Here is a 22,671-nt window from a genome sequence, read left to right on the forward strand (position 1 = left end):
TACCTGTAGATTCTGAGGTTGAAGTTTCTAACCAACGGCTATCACTGCTCTCTTGGTGCCGTTTAAATAAGCTAGTGACAGGTGCCAGGGCCTAATTAAAAATGACTTTGCTTCTTCAGTAGCGCCTTCGTTTTTGTGGGATACTGGAGATTGCTGTTTTGCTGATCGGTCGGTAGGTATCGATGCTTCGTCCGCTGATGTTCTGGAGACTTCGTTTGTTTTAGATTTCGACGTCATATCTTCTTCACTAAGCGAAGACTGTGTAGACAAAGTGATACTAGATTCAGGACTATTGCTTTCGCGTGATTTGGAATGTTTTAATTTCATATGTCCATTAGATAAATTGCTACTTGATGATATTTTATGATTGCTTTTTGACGGGGAAACCGATTTAGTGTCTTTTGATTTGTCTACAGCTTCTGAATTGTGATCGGAATCTGACGAACTACCTGATTTACTTTTGCGTTTTATCACTTTTTTTTTCGTTGACGAATCTGTAGACGAATCTGAACTTGTTTTTCGCACCTTTACCTTTTTTGGTTTAGTTGCGCTTTCAGCTTTAGGTACTTGTGGTGGTAATTGACTATTAGTTATTGTAATTTCAGGTGATACCAATTCAGCAGAGGCGACTGCTAAAGGACTTTTTGCTCTGGTCAACTTAAGATTTACATTAATTATAATTTCTGATGTATCATCATCTCTATTTTGTCCATATAATGTGATATCTTGATTAGATTCAATCACATTAGGAGGAGACGTAAGTTTCTTCTCTATAGAGGGACTGCTAGGTTCTGTGTCTCTTGGGTGAGGTTCTGTACTAACACTACGGCTACTTCTATCATTATAGCCGTTATTTGTCGAATTATCTCGGAGAGTAGAGTGTTGTGTAGAGTAGCGACCTGCATATCCCGTGTAACTGGTAGCGCTAGGTGTGTATAAAGACCAATTTGTTAAAGTACTAGCGCGAGCAGTGCTACCGAATCTACTACAACGTGTAGGATCATCTAATCGATCTGATTGTATTTCTCTATCTACCATTTCTGGTCGTTTCTTTTTTCGCGTTCTAGTCTTTTCTATAGTTTTTGCCATATCAGCTCTCCTTGTTCTCACATAAACAGAAGACCCAGGTGGTGTAGGTGATGTATGACGTGTTATAACTATAACAGTTTCCATTTCACAATCTTCTTCTTCTTCTGTATTGTCGACACCGTTTTCTACAATCTCTTTGTTGTTTTCAACCATTTCTTTTTTTGGTAACTCTTCTTTTATCACCGTACACGGCGACACTGATTTCTTCTCAGGTTCTGTTTTAGAGTTTTCGGCGTGGTTTACAGGCGAAACCGATGTTCTTTTTACTGTAGGAGGACTTCTTAAATAATTATTAGATAGCCGATTAGAAATTCCGTATCTATTTACATCTGACTTTATGTCTGTTCTAGGTGAGGGTCTTGTATAGGACGTCGTGGTATCCAGTTTCGTCTCATTCCTTGAGGAAGGACGTGTATAACCAGTATCCGATTTGGTTTCTGCTCTTGATGACGGTCTTGCGTAACTGGGTTCTGATTTTATCTCTGTTCTAGATGAAGGTCTGGTATATAAAGTATCGGGCTTAATTTCAGCCCTTGAAGAAGGCCTACTGTAGGAAGATTCTGGCTTAGTTTCCGCCCTCGATGAGGGTCGTGTATACGTTGGTGCAGGGCGTGGATACAATTTGTAACTCGACAGGCTATTGTAGCCTGAAGACTTGTCAGTCTTGCTTGGAATGTCTTTGTCGCGATCTGAAGGACTGGGGTCTCTGCTTTTCAAATCTTTATATGATTTGGGTTTCCTTTCAGGGCTCAAATGTCTGGAGGGTCGCGTGAGGCCGTATTTCGTTGACACGGGGCTGACGTCTCTGCTCCTGGCGGTTGCAGCTGGTGGCACGGAGAGTTTGTAATCCTTCCTCTCATATTTGGAAGCAGTGGGGGTAGGTGGGGGAGGTTTATCTTTTTCAGTCTTGGTGCTATAACTGGCATAGCGGTTGGCGATTGCGGAAATGGGGGTTTCGTCTCTGGTACGCTCGGTGCTGGGGATGGGGATGCTTGAGGTCTTGAAAGAGGGCGTTGTGTTGAGATATTTGGCTGTGACGGACGTGGGCCGTTCAGTGGAGCTGGTGCCCGCTCTAGCAGTGTTCCGCCCGTATGACGACGAATCGAATGACTGAAAATAGAGAAATAAATGCAACTAAGTAAATTTCGTATCATTGACTGAATTACCATGGCGTGCGTTCTCTTTTACATACATGCAATAAATAGGTATAGCATCAGCTGTCTATATTTTCAAACGCTTAAAATATTTAAATATAGGTACTTATAGCGATAATAGTAACCTTGTTTCTTAGGTATAAAATGAGGTTAGGAAGGTAATATATTTATGCAATTGTATCTGTGTTGTAACTACCGGTGGTGATAGAGTGTGTTGGATCACTTTGTTCATTTGCCAAGCCGGAAGTGCTGAACGAAGGACGGACATGAACTGAGATTTCTGTGGAAACTTTATGCTACTTTTTGACGTTCGCCAGTGCATTAATTTATGATCTAGTTACGCATTTTGGCTTTGGCAACAACCAAAATGCGGATATTCGAGACTATGACATTGTTACAATTAGAGATGGGCCGAATATGGACTTTGCCGAATACGAATATTCGGCCGAACATTCGGTTCAGCTCTTACTGAACCGAACATTCGGCCGAATATTCGGCCGAATATTCGGTTAAGCCATACTTAGAAAGCGGATGATACGATTAAAACTATTAAATGATTGATAATGGTTGCATGTGTTACTAGAACTACATATGTATATTACGATTTAGTGGATTTAACTAAAACTTAGTTAAAACAACTCTAAACTCTTCTCAACTCTTAAACTAAGGTTTTTTCAACTTTGTATTTGTATTTTGACGTATAGGCAATTATCTCTTTTTAGTATTAGTTCCTTAGAAAGCTACTAAAATAGGAGCTTATTATCCAAAGGAATACGTAAGATCTTCATTATTCTTTTACTTTGTTTATTCGGTAAATATTCAGCAAAGCAACCGAATTATTCGGCCGAATACGAACATTGAAAAACTTGCTGAATATGCCGAATACCGAATATTTACCGAATATTCGGCCCATCTCTCCAAACTGCATCAAGTTGTCGATTCAAATATGAGAGCAAGAACTTTGTCATACAATTCCAACAGAAGTATAATTGAGTATTTTCGAACTAAATGAAACAGAATGTAAACGGAAGTATCCAATATTTATTACATTTACAAGCACACTCATCACTCAGTAAAAACTCATATATTCTCCATTCAACACTATCACACATAAAGCTGCTCCTTTTACCGTTTTATAAATAGCAAAGGGAATGCATGTACACAGGGCGACGCGTCGGCGTGCCTTGCAGACCTTCAACCATGGTAATAAGGAGTATTTCGAGGGAATCATGCTTCGCCTAGGGTACGCATAAGATAACGTAGGGAGAGATTTTATTGAGCCCCGTATAGTATATTTAGGACTAAGAAAGACTGATTAATATCAGAAGAGAGGAATGTCGTTCTATCGGCTTAGAACAGCGTAAGTGTTCCAAAATCAAATAGTTGTTAGCTGTTTCGCTTTCGAGGTAATATGTGGTCCCATGTTGCCGAGTCGGATTTGCATAGGATTTCGTAGATCAAGTTGCATTAAAGGAAGAGTTGTATTTATTGGAGCTTATTTTGAGAAATAGAAAAGGGTTAATATTCTTTTCCCCTCACTAGCTCGGAAACGCGTGTTTTGTCCTTTAATACCAGCGGGTAAAAACGCATTTTATCCACTAGTGGGTAAAGTAATTTGACCTTGAATAAAGTCAAATTAATTGCTTTAAAATGGATAAAAGTAGTTGAATCTAGTAATAAAGACAATTTACCACCTGTGGAACTACTGGAAGCAGTGATAAGACGCATTTTTTGCGTTGTAGTTTCCTCGCTATAGTGAGGGGAAAAGTTTTGTGTTACACTCGGGTGCAAATGTATTTTACTTCTCGTGTGTTAAAAAACTCGCAAGTTCAGGATTCTATTCTCGAACCACTCGCTTCGCTCGTGGTTCAACTATAGAATCCTTTCACTTGCTCGTTTTTCAATTCCACACTCGGCGTTAAAATACAACTTTGCCCCCTTGTATAACAAATAACTATTACCACCTGTGGAACTCCTGGAAGCAGTGATAAGACGCATTTTTTGCGTTGTAGTTTCCTCGCTATAGTGAGGGGAAAAGTTTTGTGTTACACTCGGGTGCAAATTTTACTTCTTGTGTGTTAAAAAACTCGCAAGTTCAGGATTCTATTCTCGAACTTCTATTTTAATTCCACACTCGGCGTTAAAATACAACTTTGCCCCCTTGTATAACAAATAACTATAATAAGACTGATGACCAATTACCAAAGAGTTTTAGTTTTTCGAATCGCTATTCTAAATAACGTGATAATTAGGAAAGGTAATGAGCATTGAGCATAATGTAAGCCATTAAGTCTTGATTAATGTAGGCTGATATTTGACCATTACTATCAATATCAAATTTCATCGAAAGATCAAATATCATGCACCACAAGTTGCTATTTGTCTTGTAATTGTGTGAAAATAAATCAAAACTAATAAAGTTCGAAATGTGAAACTTACATAATTCCGAAAAGACATGTTGCTTTAAAATCAACCCGGGTCCATGAGGTAAAGACGATGCGGGTCCTCCGTAACTCCTGAAAAATAAATAGGTATAACCTTTAGGTACATACACATAATTATTGTAACTATTTTACTGACTACTTCATACACAGTGTCCTTGATTTTCAGTAGGTAATTAATAATCAAATGAAGTAGGTACCCACAACCTTTTTTTTAATCCCAAATATTCTAAATATAAATGCCTATTACTTCCTGAAACTATTTCGACTTTTATGAGATTTTCCCGTGCAATGTAAGAAAACTGAGGAAATGACCATAAAAAAAGAAATAAAAAAAAGTTTATATCAAACTGCGATAAAAACATGTCAATATCCACTTATCCATGGACAAAAATAAGGACTTCATTTGTATATAGAATCTATCTTTAGGGGATTAGGTGGATAGGGATCCCCTTAATACAATTTTCATTGCCGATGCCGACGCAACGCCTGCAGTTTGCTGACAGTACAGTCGGCGCAGTGGGCGGTTGGCACGCGCTTAGATGTGTCACAGAGTCACAGGACAGGACGGATAGCGCGAGTGTGACATAGTGGTCGCCAAGTGTTCCTCGATCAAGCGGTTTTCTAGCCGTAAGTCCGTTTTCACATTATCCGATCCGATATCAGATGTAGGGCCGATATATTATCCTTTTCATTTAAGGCGCCATCTTTGGTTTTTGCTATTGAAATCCTTCCGACATCCGATATTGAATCGGATAATGTGAAAACGCACTAAGGCTCATTTACACGGTGCGAGAACTCGCATGCGAGTTGCGGTTGGCACGCGCCGTTTTAATAAAAATGAATAATGCACTTTCAGTTTCGCTAGAAAATTTTACAAATAATATAATTTTTACTACTTACTTACGTCTGAACCGATACTATAAGTACAGGATACAACATGACTTAAGATTAAATTGCCTGAAAGAGAATGACTGTGTAACCCACGGCTTCCAAAAGTCCAGAATCATGATCCCGAGATACAGATAAATCTGGCGGCAGAGCAAACTAGTTAATAGGTACACTAGAAAGCGTGCCAAATACACAGACATACGTAAGTACACTCAAAAACATTACCCTTCTTCTGGGGCAGTCGAGTAAAAATAGGACTTCGAACTATCGGGGGCAAAGAACCTAACCTCAGGTCTATTCGTGTACAAACAGTGCAAACAGGTGATGTAGCTGTCATCGAACTTCGCGTACAACTCAGGGGCTCATTTCATTTGCGTAGCTTGTGTCAAAGGGGCAACCATGTTTTCTTAGAAGCTTTTGTCCGTAAGCATACTTTGTAAGTTAAAGTTCACCCACTATCCGGTTTCTGACGGAGTTGAAAAGATGGTTACTTATTGTAAGCTGGGCGATAATGATAAAACAATACGGTTACTACCTAAACTATATGTATATTGACTATCAAACTGGTATGAAGATGAAGGCAGAAGGTAAGTAACTGTGGATTGTGGCACAGTATAATAAAGAGTACTATCGTACAGTATGGCCACTCCCGCTCCCCGCTGAAAGTGTCGCCCACCCCCTCTCGGTTACCTCACAGTTACCGCCTGTCAAAAACGCGAAGAGTCGACCTGTCATATCTCACTCATACAATCATGGTACGCGTTCACCTACACGAGCTTAGACTTTGTGCTAGGAACGCGCCTCTTTCATATATTTGATCGCAAGTGTCCGAGGTGTGATTGTGGAAAGAAAAATACAATCAGAAATGCTCGTAGATAAAAAAAATGGGCACAATCTTTTTAGAATTCAATATTATGATGTCCTGACCGATTTCGGTCACAGCGCCTGTGTGTTCAGGATTAAGCATTTTTAAAAGAATGTTAAGGCTCTTATTGAATTATTTCCTCATTTGCAATTTAATTGTAAATGAAATGAAATGATTTATTTGCCATTAAATGTGGTATACAATGGTGTTAAATATATAATATTAGAGCTAAACACATTTAGGCTTTAAAAAGCCATGCAAATTGTGATATTCTAAGTCAAGTTTAAGTATTTTCATGGAAAATGTTTTAATTTGTAATGTATTTGTGTAGGTAATCGCATCTTTAATCTAACGGAAGTCATATAACAGTTTTAACTATTCAAAATAGGAACACCAAAATAATTTTCAGCCTGACCTATATCGTTTGTCTATGAAATCTGTTTTCAATTAACGGCCATACCAATTTCAGTTCAATGGACTCGATAATAAAGTTTGCTGTGTTCATTTTATTTTTGATCGGTTATTGACGTGGCATAGACAGATTATCGTTGATATCTGCGGTTGCGTTATGCCGGTTATGCGTTTGTTCATACGATTTTAAATTACTACAGATTTAAATGCGGCTCTAAGATTTCAAAGTATCTAAGGAGTAAGGCGATTCATATCATTTCGACATTTGGTTTGATTTCAATTCCCTTGTCGATGGTTTCAGTTAGACTGTGCGGGGCCAATTAGGTAAGTAAATTAATTATAAATGTTATAATTATGTATGACACACAGTTTTTATTCGTATATTTCAAATTGAAATATTTTAATCTTATGTATTTTTTAAGTTATCTAAATATCTATTTAAGTTAGGTATCCTTGCTTGCTCTGAAAGTAAAGGTAATGTTTAATTCATAGGTAATTTCAATGTTGCATTCATTAAAAGTTTATTATGTTATTAGGTATCAAAAAAAAAGCTTTTTTCTACTCGTCGACTTTAATCTGACAATTAGGACACCACAGACTAAACTATTATGTGCCGAGTTTTCAGTGTTGGATAGTCTTTGACACTTAGTCAATTATAATATTAAATTCCACTTCACTTTAGTTAACTGAAAAAAAAAAACAAAAATAGAACTTCATACAAGTTCTATATTAATTTGCGATACCTGGCAAATTTTTCTGCATCAAAAATCAAAACACATCTTTAGGGTTATTAGTCCAGGGAGCGTACTTTTCATGCCGATGACATTAATCTGACGTCACGCTCCGTATAGGGTGATCCCAAATAGTTTTATTGTAGATTATTGATGATTAGTCGTCAATCATTTTAATCGTATACAAATTACTTCAAATACAGTAGTCCATGTGGCATAAATAATACCTACTTGAAATGTGAAACGTGAATAAAATTATTTGATTTGTTTTTATAAATAAATTTAATTAAATAGTATTGTTAACAACACATTTGTAGCTTTATTTGACGCTCATATGCGCATTGTAATATGCCTACTTGAAAATAAATATTTCATTTTCATTTCATTTTCATTACAATAAATACGTAGAAAAGAGAATTTCTCTCTAACGTAAAGCACACCATCCTTCTTGCATTCATTACCATGCAAAGAAATTCATAACTTAAAATGATTGATGACTAATCATTAATAATTAACAATAAAACAATTTGTGATCACCCTATATGGAGCGTGACGTCAAATTGATGTCATCGGCACGAAAAGTACGCTCCCTGGACTTATTACAAACAATTTGGTTGCTAGAGGTAAGTCGATGTTGATACAACGGTGAACGACGCTATTAACATTAATTTTAACTTGAATGATGATATTTTTCGTCCATTGATGATGAAAATGATGACTCATAAAAAAAGTATTGTGTACAAAAGTGATATAATTAAGCTTTTCACTCTCGTAACGTACTATTAGGCCACTCAGCAAGCTTCGTGGCCTAAACATGGTACTCGACTGAAAAGCTTTGTATTATATAACGATATTCACGATTGTATAAAATACTATTTCATGTAGGTACCTACATTATTAATATTTATTACGTTAAAAACCATTATGTTCATGCATTAGCGTGACCTGGTATTGATGTTTGCTAGAATTTTATTTGTTTAGTTTTCACAGAAAAATAATAAAAATATTTACGAAACTTTTAAAGCGATGACAAGCGTGTTCTCTTCAACCGATTCCTAGCCTACGTGCCAAGGTGGACGCGTTGCCGTTGGTGACGTGGTGTAACGCACGTTCTAGTCCAACGGGTCTAGCCAAGATGACAATTGTACATTGATACTTAAACGCTTACTTTATATAACAATAATTTTTAAGAAAAAAAAACCGCCTTCCTTTGGGGTTCTGGTGATAAATACTTTCAAATGTTGGATTATGTTATCAATTCGTCTGTATATTTTTTAATGTTTGTTATTCGATATCTCCGTCATTTCTGAACCAATTTTGAAATCTGGATGATTCTGAAGTACTTACAGATGAGAATGATTATCAGAACGGAACTCTAACCAGGGGCGGCACTCTTCATCAGCAGTTCCACTGCACCAAATGTCACTGTTCTGGACGTAAGTGCATGCTGTTCTTATAAAAATACCAAAGTCACTATAAGTGTGCCGTTCAGATTTGAGGAGTTCCGTTCTGACCATCATCAGCAATTCCACTGCACCAAATATCACTGTTCTGGACGTAAGTGTATGCTGTTCTTATAAAAATACCAAAGTCACTATAAGTGTGCCGTTCAGATTTGAGGAGTTCCATTCTGACCATCATCAGGAGTTCCACTGCACCAAATGTCACTGTTCCGTATGTAAATGCATGCTGTTCCTTTAAAAACACAAAAATCAGCATATGTATGCCTTTCAGATTTGAGGAGTTCCCTCGATTTCTCCAGGATCCCATCATCAGAACTGAGTTCTGAGAAAAATGGGACCAATCTGTATGCATATACATTCAATAAAAAAAAAATTTTTAAATCGGTCTAGTAACGACGGAGATATCGAGGAACAAACATTAAAAAAAATAAAAAATAAAATAAAAAAAAAACATACAGAGGACTTGATAACCCCTTCCTTTGAGATTTGGAAGGCGGTTAAAAATTATCAATTGGGATGTCAAAAGCGAACTATACGCATACGATTGTAGGTACATTGCGGACTGTTGCGCTTTTAAATGAGCCCTTAACTGTTGGTGTTGGACCGAGCTGGATTGCGAATTAGTGGTTGTGTAAATTCGCGACCGGGTCCTGGAAGAAGCACTTCCTTTTCTAAGGAAGCATCGCTTAGCCACCTGTTATTAAGCGCTCGTCAACCTGGGGCGAGGACCGGACCCGTTCTAATCTAGCGTGGGTTATACTTTGAACTGCACAATATACGCGGTGTTTGACAACGTGAGTTTTTTAGTATTTTCTTCCATGGATGTCACAGAAGTCAACTTTTCGAAGTCTTTCAACCTTTTGATGGCAGTGAATCTTCAGCAGTTTCATGTGCTCTATCTATTATCCATTCCCTTTTCGGAATTCAGAATTGCCTCACGTTTAATGTACTTACATATGTATGAATGTATTAACATCTTAAGTGTGGATGTAGTGGTCAAAGGGCCAGGCCAGTATAAATCAGATGTAATGTATGTCGTGTTCTCGGCAACAATGCTTCCGACGCGTAATTACATAATATTTCAACGAGAAGTGTTTTCTATTTCAGTCGGCGACCATTTGTCTGGGACACTTTTACTTAGAAACACGTTTGACTAATGTGTTTTTGGCTATTTAGTGGGAACAAGGGATTAACAAATAAATGATAATAATATGATACATAATACACAAACACTCAAAATTAATGAACTACGTGGACGGACAGAACGTACGCAGAAACATATGGACAATACGGACATGGCAAATAAGGGTTCCGTTTCTAGTTGACTAATTAGTGGGCAAATAAAATCCCGACTCGGAATAGCTAAGTATGTACCTAAGTCAAGGCAAGGATTGCATCAAACGATTGGTAATTAATGGGTACTTTGCGATGATTTAGGAGATTATATTTAGCCTGTGATTCAGAAGGGCGTTTCGGCAAGTATCGGGTTACGTGATCTCAGTACTTGACTACTGTATAAACTGTTTTAGATAACAAACACTAACATACAGGCTGATTTTGAAAGGTGGATATGCAAATCATATTGAACAACAGGTAATGCGTGAAAATATTAAAACATTTATAGAAATATAGTTAACTAGCGTTTGCCCGCGGCTTCGCTCGCGTTAGAAAGAGACAAAATGTAGCCTATCATCATCATCATCATCATATCAGCCCTTTATCGCTCACTGCTAAGCATAGGCCTCTCTTCTAGTACTCCACTTGTCCCGGTCCTGAGCTAGTCTCATCCAGTTGTGACCCGCAATTTTCCGGATGTCGTCCACCCAACGAGCTAACGGATGCCAAGCGCTTCTTACATCTGTGAGCGGCCACCATTCTGTTAACATTTTAGTCCATCTGCCATCTATAGCACTTTCCATCCCTTCAACTATCTCTACTTAAAAAAATCACGTCAATTCGTTTCTCCGTTTTGCCGTGAAAGACGGACAAACAAACAGACACACACACACTTTCCCATTTATAATATTAGTATGGATAATTTATAGGTATTTTGAGGCCAGAAGTTGGAAGGTCAGATGGTGGTCACCGTCTAGTGCCTAGTGCCTACGCAAAGTTTTAAGTATTAGGTTACTAGTGGGTAATTAAAGGTACTCATGGTTATCTAGTTGTCCCAAATTGCTCTTCGCAGTACCTATTTAGTGATGAATTGATGATTGGCAGTCATCCATAAGAGTCCCATTAAGAGGTTAGAGGATTCTTAGGACATTAGTCCTTCAATGCGTCCATTTACCTAGATTAGAAAAAAGAAATACGTACTGCTGACGTCACACCGGTTCCTGAAAGATTGCCCCAAAAACCCGTTTGGCCGTTATTGGCAAAACATTATAGGAACTGTTAGATTTATTTCTGCCGGCCTGAAATAGCCGTGCCACTCAGCTGTTAAGTGTCAAGACTGGGTTGTTGCCTCCTCCGAAATGGGGCCAACCCGCTTCCCGGCAAGGTGCGTGGTGCCAAACACCGGGGCAAAACGTTTAATTAAAATTGCGTCTTTCCTTTGCGAGTACATTCACTTGTAAAAGGAAAAAACGTGAAAAATAGAGAACACAGGAAAGGGTTCGTCCTACGCACACGTTTGACGTGGTTGGACTTTAGTTATTATACTTATTATTTTCGCGTAGTAATTGACTTAGAGTGTATCTAACTACGTATCTAGATAAATGTGATAAAGGTATTTCCGGTTTCCGATTGAGCTCGTGATATAAATTTAGAGCGACGTCTGTTTATTATTTATGACCCGATCACCCGACCCACTGGCACAGTATAATAAAGAGTACTATCGTACAGTATGGCCACTCCTGCTCCCCGCTGAAATCGCCGCCCACCCCCTTTCGGTTACCTGACAGTTACCGCCTGTCAAAAACGCTAACAGTCGGCCTGTCATATGTCACTCATACAAGCATAGTACGCGTTCACCTACACGAGCTTAGACTGTGTGCTAGGAACGAGCCTCTTTCATATATTTGATCGCCAGTGTCCGAGGTGTGCCACTGGTGGACAACGGCCTACCACTCTTTCTTCCAACAGTCTCGGTCTATGGTAATGTTTGGCCAGTTTTGTGAAGAAATGTAAACTTTTACATAGGTACTTAATTTTAATAAGTGTTAGAAATGAATTCGCCGATGGAGGACTCACACCAGTCACACCACACAGTTTCATATCTGACATTAAATCACATTTTACTATTTTATATGGTTGTCTATTGTTTGCCCGACAGTCATTTAACATAATATTCATTTGCCCGAATCTAACTTGCCTGAATTTCATTTGCCCGAATGATTTGTTTACCATAAAAATCATATGACATACTCGTTGTTTATCCGAATATTACCTTCCATAATCATACAATGCCATACTATTTGTTAGCTATATTATTAAGTGCAATAATATGGTTTCATAGAATATTCAAACGCCATAAGCAATTATTGCCATATTAATTGTTGCCCATATTATTACCTAACCTAACCTACTTTCTGATAGCAGTTTCATTTTCCAGGGGTCACAGTTCTAACCTAACCTAACCTACTTTTCCAGCAGTTTCATTCTCCAGGGGTCACAGTTCTAACCTAACCTAACCTACTTTCTGATAGCAGTTTCATTTTCCAGGGGGTCGCAGTTCTAACCTAAACTAACCTACTGTCTGATAGTATTTTCATTTTCCGGGGGGTCACAGTTCTAACCTAACCTAACCTACTTTTCAAGCAGTTTCCTTTTCCAGAGGTTCACAGTTCTAACCTAACCTAACCTACTTTCTGATAGCAGTTTCATTTTCCAGGGGGTCACAGTTCTAACCTAACCTAACCTACTTTCTGATAGCAGTTTCATTTTCTAGTCCTTCTAGTACCTATTATAGTAGTTTTCGATTCTGCCAAAGCACATTATGGAAATAGACTTTTCTGGACGCTAATTTGTATGACAAATGATGGTATGGAATGTGGTAATTACGGATTTCGATGATTCTGACAAATGACATTATGGAAACTGACTTTATGGGAAACAAAGTTTCTGGCACTAGATTAATATAGTAAACAATGATTATGGCATAAGATGTTATGAGAAACAATATTATGATTGTTGAATAGGATGGCAAATAAAATTATGGCAAATGAAATTCTGGCAAATGGGGGTATCCCATTTTATATGACATGGAAGATATGGTACAGCAACTCGTACTTTTAGATTATTCTTCAGCCTAAGAGTAAGATGCACATTGTAGAGTAGAACAGTCTCCAATCCTTTCCGCCGCGAGTACCCGACATGCTCAAAAATAACCCCAGCATTTCACCGCAATGGGAGTTCCTGACAAATTATTTATATATATCCCTGTTTGTCGCTATATCCGTTAGTCTACCCTCCAGGACACACAATTCACAACCTTGTCGCTCTTACACATTTGACATATTCCTTTGACTATTTTGAATAGCTTTCCCGAACTCCTACTTCTAGTTAAATAACCTTTAAATGGTGAGTCTCAACAAGATTACACACGATTGCTATTGAAATGAAGTTATCTCATGAGATACGAGGTTTAATAGGTTATAGTCAAGGGTGTGTTGTTACTGAATGCACTTAAATAAATTGCGATGGGATTCTTAAGTTAATGTTTTGATGTTCAGATTCTTTATGTTTAGGAGAGTTATAAATGGGAGTTGTGAGTGACAGTAGATTTATAATATGGCGTAGGGAAAGTTGTATTTTTGTTTACAACAATTTTCAGTTGATTTGTCTAACATCGCACGATGAATTTCAATTTTCAGAGGTCGTAATTTAAATACCTACGACAAATGTAGATGCGTTTTATTAGCCATGTTTTAACTTTGTGCGGGATTAATTATGAATTATTTAAGTCCAAATTATGCAAGGCTGCCGCGACCCGCAATCATCAATTGAGTCAAAAGGCGAAAATTGGGGGACTCGACAATAATTACAAGTGGAAGCATTTGTTTATTTTATACTGTGCATTTGGTATCGAGACCCTCGGTGCGTTGCGATTCAGCGAGGAAATGCTGTCAGCATCTTATGCACTATGCCTCTAATTTTTATAATAGATTTATAGTTTTTAGGGTTCCGTAGTCAACTAGGAACCCTTATAGTTTCGCCATGTCTGTCTGTCCGTCCGTCCGTCCGTCCGCGGATAATCTCAGTAACCGTTTGCACTAGAAAGCTGAAATTTGGTACCAATATGTATATCAATCACGCCAACAAAGTGCAAAAATAAAAAATGGAAAAAAATGTTTTTTTAGGGTACTCCCCCTACATGTAAAATGGGGGCTGATATTTTTTTTCATTCCAATCCCAACGTGTGATATATTGTTGGATAGGTATTTAAAAATGAGTAAGGGTTTACTAAGATCGTTTTTTGAAAATATTAATATTTTCGGAAATAATCGCTCCTAAAGGAAAAAAAAGTGCGTCCCCCCCCTCTAACTTTTGAACCATATGTTTAAAAAATATGAAAAAAATCACAAAAGTAGAACTTTATAAACACTTTCTAGGAAAATTGTTTTGAACTTGATAGGTTCAGTAGTTTTTGAGAAAAATACGGAACCCTACACTGAGCGTGGCCCGACACGCTCTTGGCCGGTTTTTAATGTTATTTTAAAGCTTAGTAGGTATTCAAAAGTCACGATTTTACAATATTTTCACAATTAAAACGAGGAACTTTCCGTAGAGTATTCTATACAAAATGTTCCACTTCCTAGCTTTAAGTGTAGTTAGCATGCGTTCCAGTTGTTCTAGGTGTAAACAAATAAATTGCAAGTTATAGGTAGCTAATAATAGTAGGGTAGGACACAGTGCGTCCGCTAAACATGTGGGTGGAGTAAAGTCTCGGCTCTCGTTCAGTGATCACCTGTGTTGATTAAAATGAATGCGTTTTGATGAGTCATGAGACTCATGAGATGCGTTTGAGTCATTTAGATACGTTGACGACGCTCTGCGTAATACTACACAATGTTTGGCTGTGAGGTGTAACTATATTGACACACAGACTGGGTTGTTGACGAAATTGTGAATAATAATTCGCTTGCCTATGTAATAGTTATTTGTTATACAAGGGGGCAAAGTTGTATTTTAACGCCGAGTGTGGAATTGACACTTTTTAACACACAAGAAGTAAAATACATTTGCACCCGAGTGTAACACAAAACTTTTCTCCTCACTATAGCGAGGAAACTACAATGCAAAAAATGCGTTTATCACTGCTTCCAGTAGTTCCACAGGTGGTAAATCATCTTTATTACTAGATTCACCTACTCTTATCAATTTTAAAGCAGTTAATTTGACTTTATACAAGGTCAAATTACTTTACCCACTAGTGGATAAAATGCGTTTTAACCCGCTGGTATTAAAGGACAAGGGTGTATGAGAAACGTTATGAAAGTGTGTGAAGCGAAAGTGGTTTGTCAGGATCGTAGTAAATGGAAATCCGTGATCTCTGCCTACCCCTCTGGGAAACAGGCGTGATTGTATGTATGTATGTATGTATGTTGTATGTATGTATTAAAGGACAAAACACGTGTTTCCGAGCTAGTGAGGGGAAAAAGTTGTTACGCGACAGGAGGCAAGGCAAACGAGCAGACAGGTCGCCTGATGGTAAGCGAAACACCAGACATGTTGGAGGTTCGTTGGCAGCCTTTAAGATGGATGTACGCTTTTTTCTCAAAGGTTTGAATGTCATATTGGTCCGGAAATACCGCAGGCGACAAATCATTTCATTGTTTAGCTGTGTTGTGTGTTCCATTAAAGCTCCAAATTTTAGAATAGGTGCATCTAGTTACAAACAATAAGTTTAGAATAGAATAAACATTTATTCGTGAACGCAGGCAAGACAAAATACACATACCTAAATTACAACAAGGCAGAAAGGAATGAAATGCCACGAAATGGCCTCATCTCAGCGTGTTGCTGGTATGGTGGCTTCCAGCGCTGATCTTCCGATAGAAAAATCTAGACTGAAATTTATACTGATAATTCGCAAACATCAGAAAGACATAAGGGCCGTGATAAATGAGCTCAGTGTTGCTGCTACGAGTAGTGTGAGTTGATGAAAGTATAACTCGTCTAGCGGCTTTAAATAAAGTAATGAAACAATAGCGAACTTGACACACATTCAGGGGTTAGCAGTAAACAAGCGTTAGAGAAGATACTCGTTCGTTCCAGAACAAACGTCTGACAGACAAATTGTGAATCCAGGATATTTTTTCGAAATTAGTTTTGTTTTTATGGCCAAATAAAACCATAGTTGTTACCTATATCGACATACGTTAAACGGAAAGAAAAATGTAGGTATCAAGATAACAGGTGCGCCATTTTTTTCGAAGTTGTCCACCCCACATTTTCTGGATTTGGAAATTTTTGTGTGGTTTCCACTCAGAATCGCGAGCTCTTTCAATACTAGTCTGTCGTAAATATTATTATTAAGTACTGTCCAATTAACCGAAATATTATCATATTTTATTATGACTTTAAAACAGCAAAAATATTTTTTCCCCTCACTAGCTCGGAAACACGTGTTTTGTCCTTTAATACCAGCGGGTAAAAACGCATTTTATCCACTAGTGGGTAAAGTAATTTGACCTTGAATAAAGTCAAATTAACTGCTTTAAAATTGATAAAAGTAGGTGAATCTGGTAATAAAGATGATTTACCACCTGTGGAACTACTGGAAGCAGTGATAAACGCATTTTTGCGTTGTAGTTTCCTCGCTATAGTGAGGGGAAAAGTTTTGTGTTACACCCGGGTGCAATAGTACATTACATCAGAGGCCGGGAAAATGAGGATTTCCGGCCAAGTGGGTATATACGGCCGAGCGAGCGTGCGAGCGAGGCCGGATAGGGATACGAGGCCGGGAATCCGTTTTCACGCCGAGGCATGTATAGTGCTTTTCTCAAACATACAATGAAATAAATAAAAAAATGCTCTAAAGGACAATATTTTATAAAAAAAAGTTACTTTGCAGGCCTAGGCCTAAAAAATAATATGAAATCCCTTTACAGTCCTCTCGAGTTGTTGCGCCCAAAAAGCGATACTTCCCAGCCCATTTTAAGGAACGTAAAGACAATATTTCATTGCATGTTTGAGAAAATGTATTTTACTTCTCGTGTGTTAAAAAACTCGCAAGTTCAGGATTCTATTCTCGAACCACTCGCTTCGCTCGTGGTTCAACTATACAATCCTTTCACTTGCTCGTTTTTCAATTCCACACTCGGCGTTAAAATACAACTTTGCCCCCTTGTATAACAAATAACTATTAAAGTATACTTTTACGTAATCAGGCGAAAATAACACAGTCATGTTAATCTATAGATTATCTGTGCATCAGTCTACTTGAAAACAACATTTTCTGACTGTTTAAGTATGAAGGCATAAAGTTCAATAAGTCAGTGATTGTTTTGACATGCAGTAAGTTCGAATTTGATGACGTCACTACTTACATCGCTGACAGCGTTTTCGGTGGCCGAAATAAATAAAAAAGTACACACATTTTTAATCGAAAATACGTAGTCATCGTACACTTTTAATACCCAAAATCTATAAATATATATTTTTTATGTCAAATACTACAGAAGACAGTCATTTATTGTGCCAAATTCGATGAGTCTAGTACTAGTAGCCTATAGGAGAAAAAAATGTCCAAGGTTTTTTCCCTTTCCGATACCATTTTTTCATACATTTTGTATGGCGGTAAGAGAATGGAAAGTTTGAAAAATGTATGGAAACCTTGGGAGATTTTTTTTCTCCTATCAGGATCGAAAGACTTCGTGATTCTGAGTATGAATACCCATGTTACAAAAAAAGTGGGGTACTTGTTATCGTATGCTACGAAAAGACATGGGATAATTTTGACTGGAGTTTATTAAATACAGGTTAGAATTATAACCTACTAACTCTGTAAATACATACTTACACCTATTAATTCTAGCTACAGGTTTAAAAGCCAAATTTTTGTAGATAAACAATATGATAACATTGATAACATAGCTCACGTTGGGTTTCAAATAAGAGATAAATCTATATTGATTTAGACTAACACGATTTGCACTCATAATTTTAGAACAAAACGGGACTTAATCGCGTAAACGAACATAATGTGATGGTCGAAACGTCGGGCCAAATATAAATGTAAGTGTTTACGCGATTAAGTCCCGTTTTGTTCTAAAATTAAGAGATAAATCTGTTATAATGCTATCTGTTAAATATGCAAATATGCGACTGTACCTACTGTTGAGGGTTGAGGGCCGCTCCATGGGTACAAACGGTATCATGGGTAATTACCAAATTGCAAAATAGGAGAAAAAACTTCGGAATCAGACGAAATGTTGCCGGAACTTAAAATACATTTGTACTTTTGTGCCTAACATATAGGTGACAGGTGGTCATAAAGATAATACAAATCGCAATAGAAATTGTCCATGCTATATTTAAATGTAAAACGACAAAGTTTTCGGGCAGCTGGCAAAATTTGGAAGTACAATGGTCTAGTACAATTTCGTTGCAAGTGCGTAGACACTAGCGCCTCTGTTGACGGTACAAAGTAAGTTTGTGTTTCGGTTTATTGCTTCGGTTTCATGCTTTGACGGCTTGTTCAGTGACAGTGTTCATTAGTTTAATGTATTTGGATGCACGTCTAACGTCTAATACGTTTTGTATTTTCTAGGCCTTTGCGTTTGCTTATAATTTTTGCATTAGATGGAGCAGAAATTGATTTAATATAATTATGTTATCTCTCAGCAGGAACTATGATAATTAACGTAAAATCGTGATGATGGACGTAAACAAACGTACATACTTATACACTGTAGTATCACTGTAGGTTCTAAAATTGTGCAATCACTTAAGTTTCATACGAGGATATGTTCCTTTGGTTTGATTTCTATCTGCCCCTGACAGTTTCCTCTAGCGATAGCGTTGAGATTTAAAATTAATTTATGAATTGTTCTTCAAAATAGAAGTACAAATACAGGTATAATATAAGTTAAAGTAAGTATAAGTTTCGATGGTTGAGGATATTAATAAATTAACTTTTCATATTAATTCATCGAAATGTTTGTGAGCTATATGTGCGGATGTATAAGTATTTGTGGACTTATAAAAATGTAAACACTGCAGAAAAAGTTTCTCACGTATGTAAACAATAACAAATTCGCAGTGCAGTGCAGACATTGATATTTATTCAGTTGTATCAAAAGTATCAAAACAAACTAGAGTGCTTAGCCAAGACGCTAATCCACCGTTTGCGGCGTAGCGAATGATTAATAGTATAATGCCTTTCTTTCGCACTAGTTTGGAAGAGTGATAGACTGACGTTACCTCTCGTTCGCTACGGCACAAACGATTGGACGATTGGCATCTTAGATATGGTCTATCTATAATGTTTATTTGTTAACTCTGTATTTTTTGTACTTTAGGAAAATGGTCATTTATACAATGTTGGGTCTAAGTGGAATTATTTTGTTGTATACGTAGCCTTATCTTTCGAAGGTTCACTTGAACTAAAAGAAAAATGTTTCGCCAAAAAGCACCCATCTTTGCGGAATATATGGTAACAAACAATATGTTAACGTGTTGGCCTGTCACAATTTGTTTAATGTTACTAGAGTAGAACCAAGATGAGTTGGTAGCTCTTCCTGTGTAAGAGTTAAATGTACGTCGTAGCCAATTTCTATTATTGCCATCTTGGCTAACCTCTCAGGTATTTTATTTGCTCTCTACACGAATCTATACTGATTCCTTGCTTTAGCATAAAAATACTTTTGTACTGTACCTAATCCATACTTCCATACTTAATATTATAAATGGGAAAGTGTTTGTGTCTGTTTGTTTGTCCGTCTTTCACGGCAAAACGGAGCGACGAATTGACGTGATGGAAAGTGACATAGGCTACTTTTTGTGTCTTTCCAACCCCCCACTTCCCTGAAATTGGGGATGGAAATTTGTATGGAGCATTCCGCAATTTTCGAATTTAACGCGAAGAAAGCCGCGGGCAAGAGCTAGTTGTAAACAAGTTATACAGAGTTTTTGAGTAAAGTTTCGCAACAAGCCTCGATAAAGGTCGCCGCCGACATTCGGTGTCCGGAACACGAACGTTATGAACTAGTTAAAAAATAAACGGCCCGGTCGTGCAGTCGGTGCTTTAGATGCAGCACCAAAATAAATACGCATTTTATATGGGAAACTAATAGCTTTATGCATCCGGTATTTATTTTATAAGTGAATGCATTTTAATGCAGAAATTATTAGAAACTTGTCTTTCAGATGACTAATGTTCTTTTTGAAATCCTGGATGTGACTTCTTGGTTTAATAGTTCAACTCAGTTTATGTAGACACTACTATCATCTTGTTTTTGAATACATACATACATACAATCACGCCTGTATCCCATAAAAGGGTAGGCAGAGCACATGCAACTACTAAAGCTTCAGGGCCACTCTTGGCAAATAAGGGGTTAAAAGAAAACGAAACTGTGGCATTGCAGTGACAGTTTGCCAGCCTCTCGCCTACATCACAATTTAACCCATATCCCATAGTCGCCTTCTACGACACCCACGGGAAGAAAGGGGGTGGTGAAATTCTTAACCCGTCACCACACAGGCAAATAGAATCGGCAGTGTTTTTGAATAAATATCGTAATACTCGTAAATATACTATGCAGTCAATTTGGATAGGTTTTACGCATTGTATAGTTTGATACATTATTCTTTTAGTATGCATTTTTATTATTATTCATTAATTTAATTACTTACTTTTAAGAATGATCTATTAATCGTTTCAAAGAGATAGGAACACTTTAAAATAGACAAATCACATATAATTTAGAGCATTGTTTGAGACACCAATACCGACTCCACAGTAGCAGTGCTAAACTGGACTCGCATTAAGGAATTTGGTCATTCGATCACTGTGGCATAAACGAACTCTCTTGTCACTGTTTCACTAAAACTTAACTTACACACGCAGGTTTTTTTTAACACGTGATTTAGTGATAAAGGTTTATTTTTGTATGGGTGGACTCACCTGCGTTGTGGTGTGTTCGATGGGGCGGGCGGCTGGCGACTGGGCGGGCGGCGCGCGCGCACGGCCCGCGCGCCGTTTGGAGGACACGCGGCGAGGGCGACACGACTCGTCGGCTTGTGTAAATTTGTAAGAGATTAACATCAATTGATGAAATCGGTAAATAAAATTTGCAATCATAATAATAGACTAAGGTCTGGTTGCATCAAACCGTCTGTCATCGTTAAAGCGTTCGTTACATTTTTATTGTATGGGAAGTTTCATTGATATCTGCTGCGTGACGATAATGTGTCTGTCAAATGTGGTTGATGCAACTAGCCTTAAGCTAAGGGCCTGTTTCAGTATATCCAGTCAAAGCTATCTGCCAGATATAAAATAACACCGCTCTCTTTCTTCTTGCAGGTGAAAGAAAGAGAAAGTGTTAATCTTTGTTTGGGAATTTCCATAGACTTCTGCTGCGTGACGTTGATGCCTAGCCTAGCCTAGTTTTGGCTTTATAGCGAGACTTTAACCCCCATAATATAACGTTCACTAAAGTTATCAAGCCGATAAAGTTCGTTTGTCCCTTTCTATCACACCAGTAAGTCGGAAAGGGACAAAATCAACTTTATCGGCTTGATAACTTTAGTGAACGTTTATGAATAAGGGGGTAAGAGTTTTAAGACTTACCATTCAGTCTTGTCATGTCATATGATAACACCCCCCCCCCCCCCCCCCGGGATCCGCGCCTGCGCTAAACCGGTTGTCAATTTTAGTTCCATTAATGTCCCGTAGGGCTTTGCTTGAGACCGCCACTCGTTTTTTTTAATGCATGTTAATTATAAGATGTAATGTTTTGAAAAGAAGTGGCCCGCCGAGTTTCTTGCCGGTCCCATAGTGGATACCCCCCCCCCTACTGAGGGGGGACTGAAATCTTCTCGAAGTTCTCGAGGCTGAGGCGTAGGGTTAGAGCCGGCGTAGCTTTATTTGACCTTCATATGCGCATTGTCATATGCCTACTTGGAAAATAAATATTTCATTTCATTTAGTATAAACGTGTGAAGGTTGTGTGTGACTGGAAGGGGGCATTTTTTTGTATGAAGTTGGCGTTCTCCTCCTAGTGAGTATTATATTCATTGATCTGTATTATACTTTTTTCTAAAACGAAATTTACACCGTAGGTCCAAAAAACATGCTTAAAACCCGCTAGATTTTAACCACGTATTATTTAACACGTCATCCCAGAGACCAAAAGAGAGGGATAATTATCCAGTATCGAATCCTTGTGACACGCAGCAGTATTCGAATGCGGCCGGTCTATAGGTTAGGACATGGTTGGGACGCCTAATAAAACTAATCGAGCAAAGTTACAACACCTCAACGGTCTGTTGTGTTTTTTTTTAGGTTTTGTGTGGCGCTAAACTCTATGATTCGATATTAAATTGTATGGTGTCAAATTAGTTCCAAAGGCCGCCGCCAGCACTAATGTTGGCCAGTCGCCATCAGATATATTGGAGCAGTCAAGGTGGTCACATATATCTGAACACGCCTCTATTGTCAAGCCCATAAAGTGTGTT

At 37.9% G+C, this 22,671-nt stretch overlaps 1 protein-coding gene across 1 annotated transcript; it reads right to left on the bottom strand.

Moving 5' to 3' along the window:
* Nucleotides 1-27: 27 nt before the first annotated feature.
* On the bottom strand, nt 28-21,231 carry LOC125241552 (microtubule-associated protein futsch-like). Its single transcript, XM_048150088.1, has 3 exons — nt 21,119-21,231; nt 4,683-4,759; nt 28-2,199 (listed from the first exon to the last, which is right to left on the bottom strand). The coding sequence occupies exons 2-3, from the start codon at nt 4,698-4,700 to the stop codon at nt 28-30; spliced, it is 2,190 nt and encodes a 729-aa protein (XP_048006045.1). The 5' UTR covers nt 4,701-4,759; nt 21,119-21,231.
* Nucleotides 21,232-22,671: the final 1,440 nt, after the last annotated feature.

Source organism: Leguminivora glycinivorella, chromosome Z (genome assembly GCF_023078275.1).
Source record: "Leguminivora glycinivorella isolate SPB_JAAS2020 chromosome Z, LegGlyc_1.1, whole genome shotgun sequence".
In the NCBI taxonomy this organism is placed as follows: domain Eukaryota; kingdom Metazoa; phylum Arthropoda; class Insecta; order Lepidoptera; family Tortricidae; genus Leguminivora; species Leguminivora glycinivorella.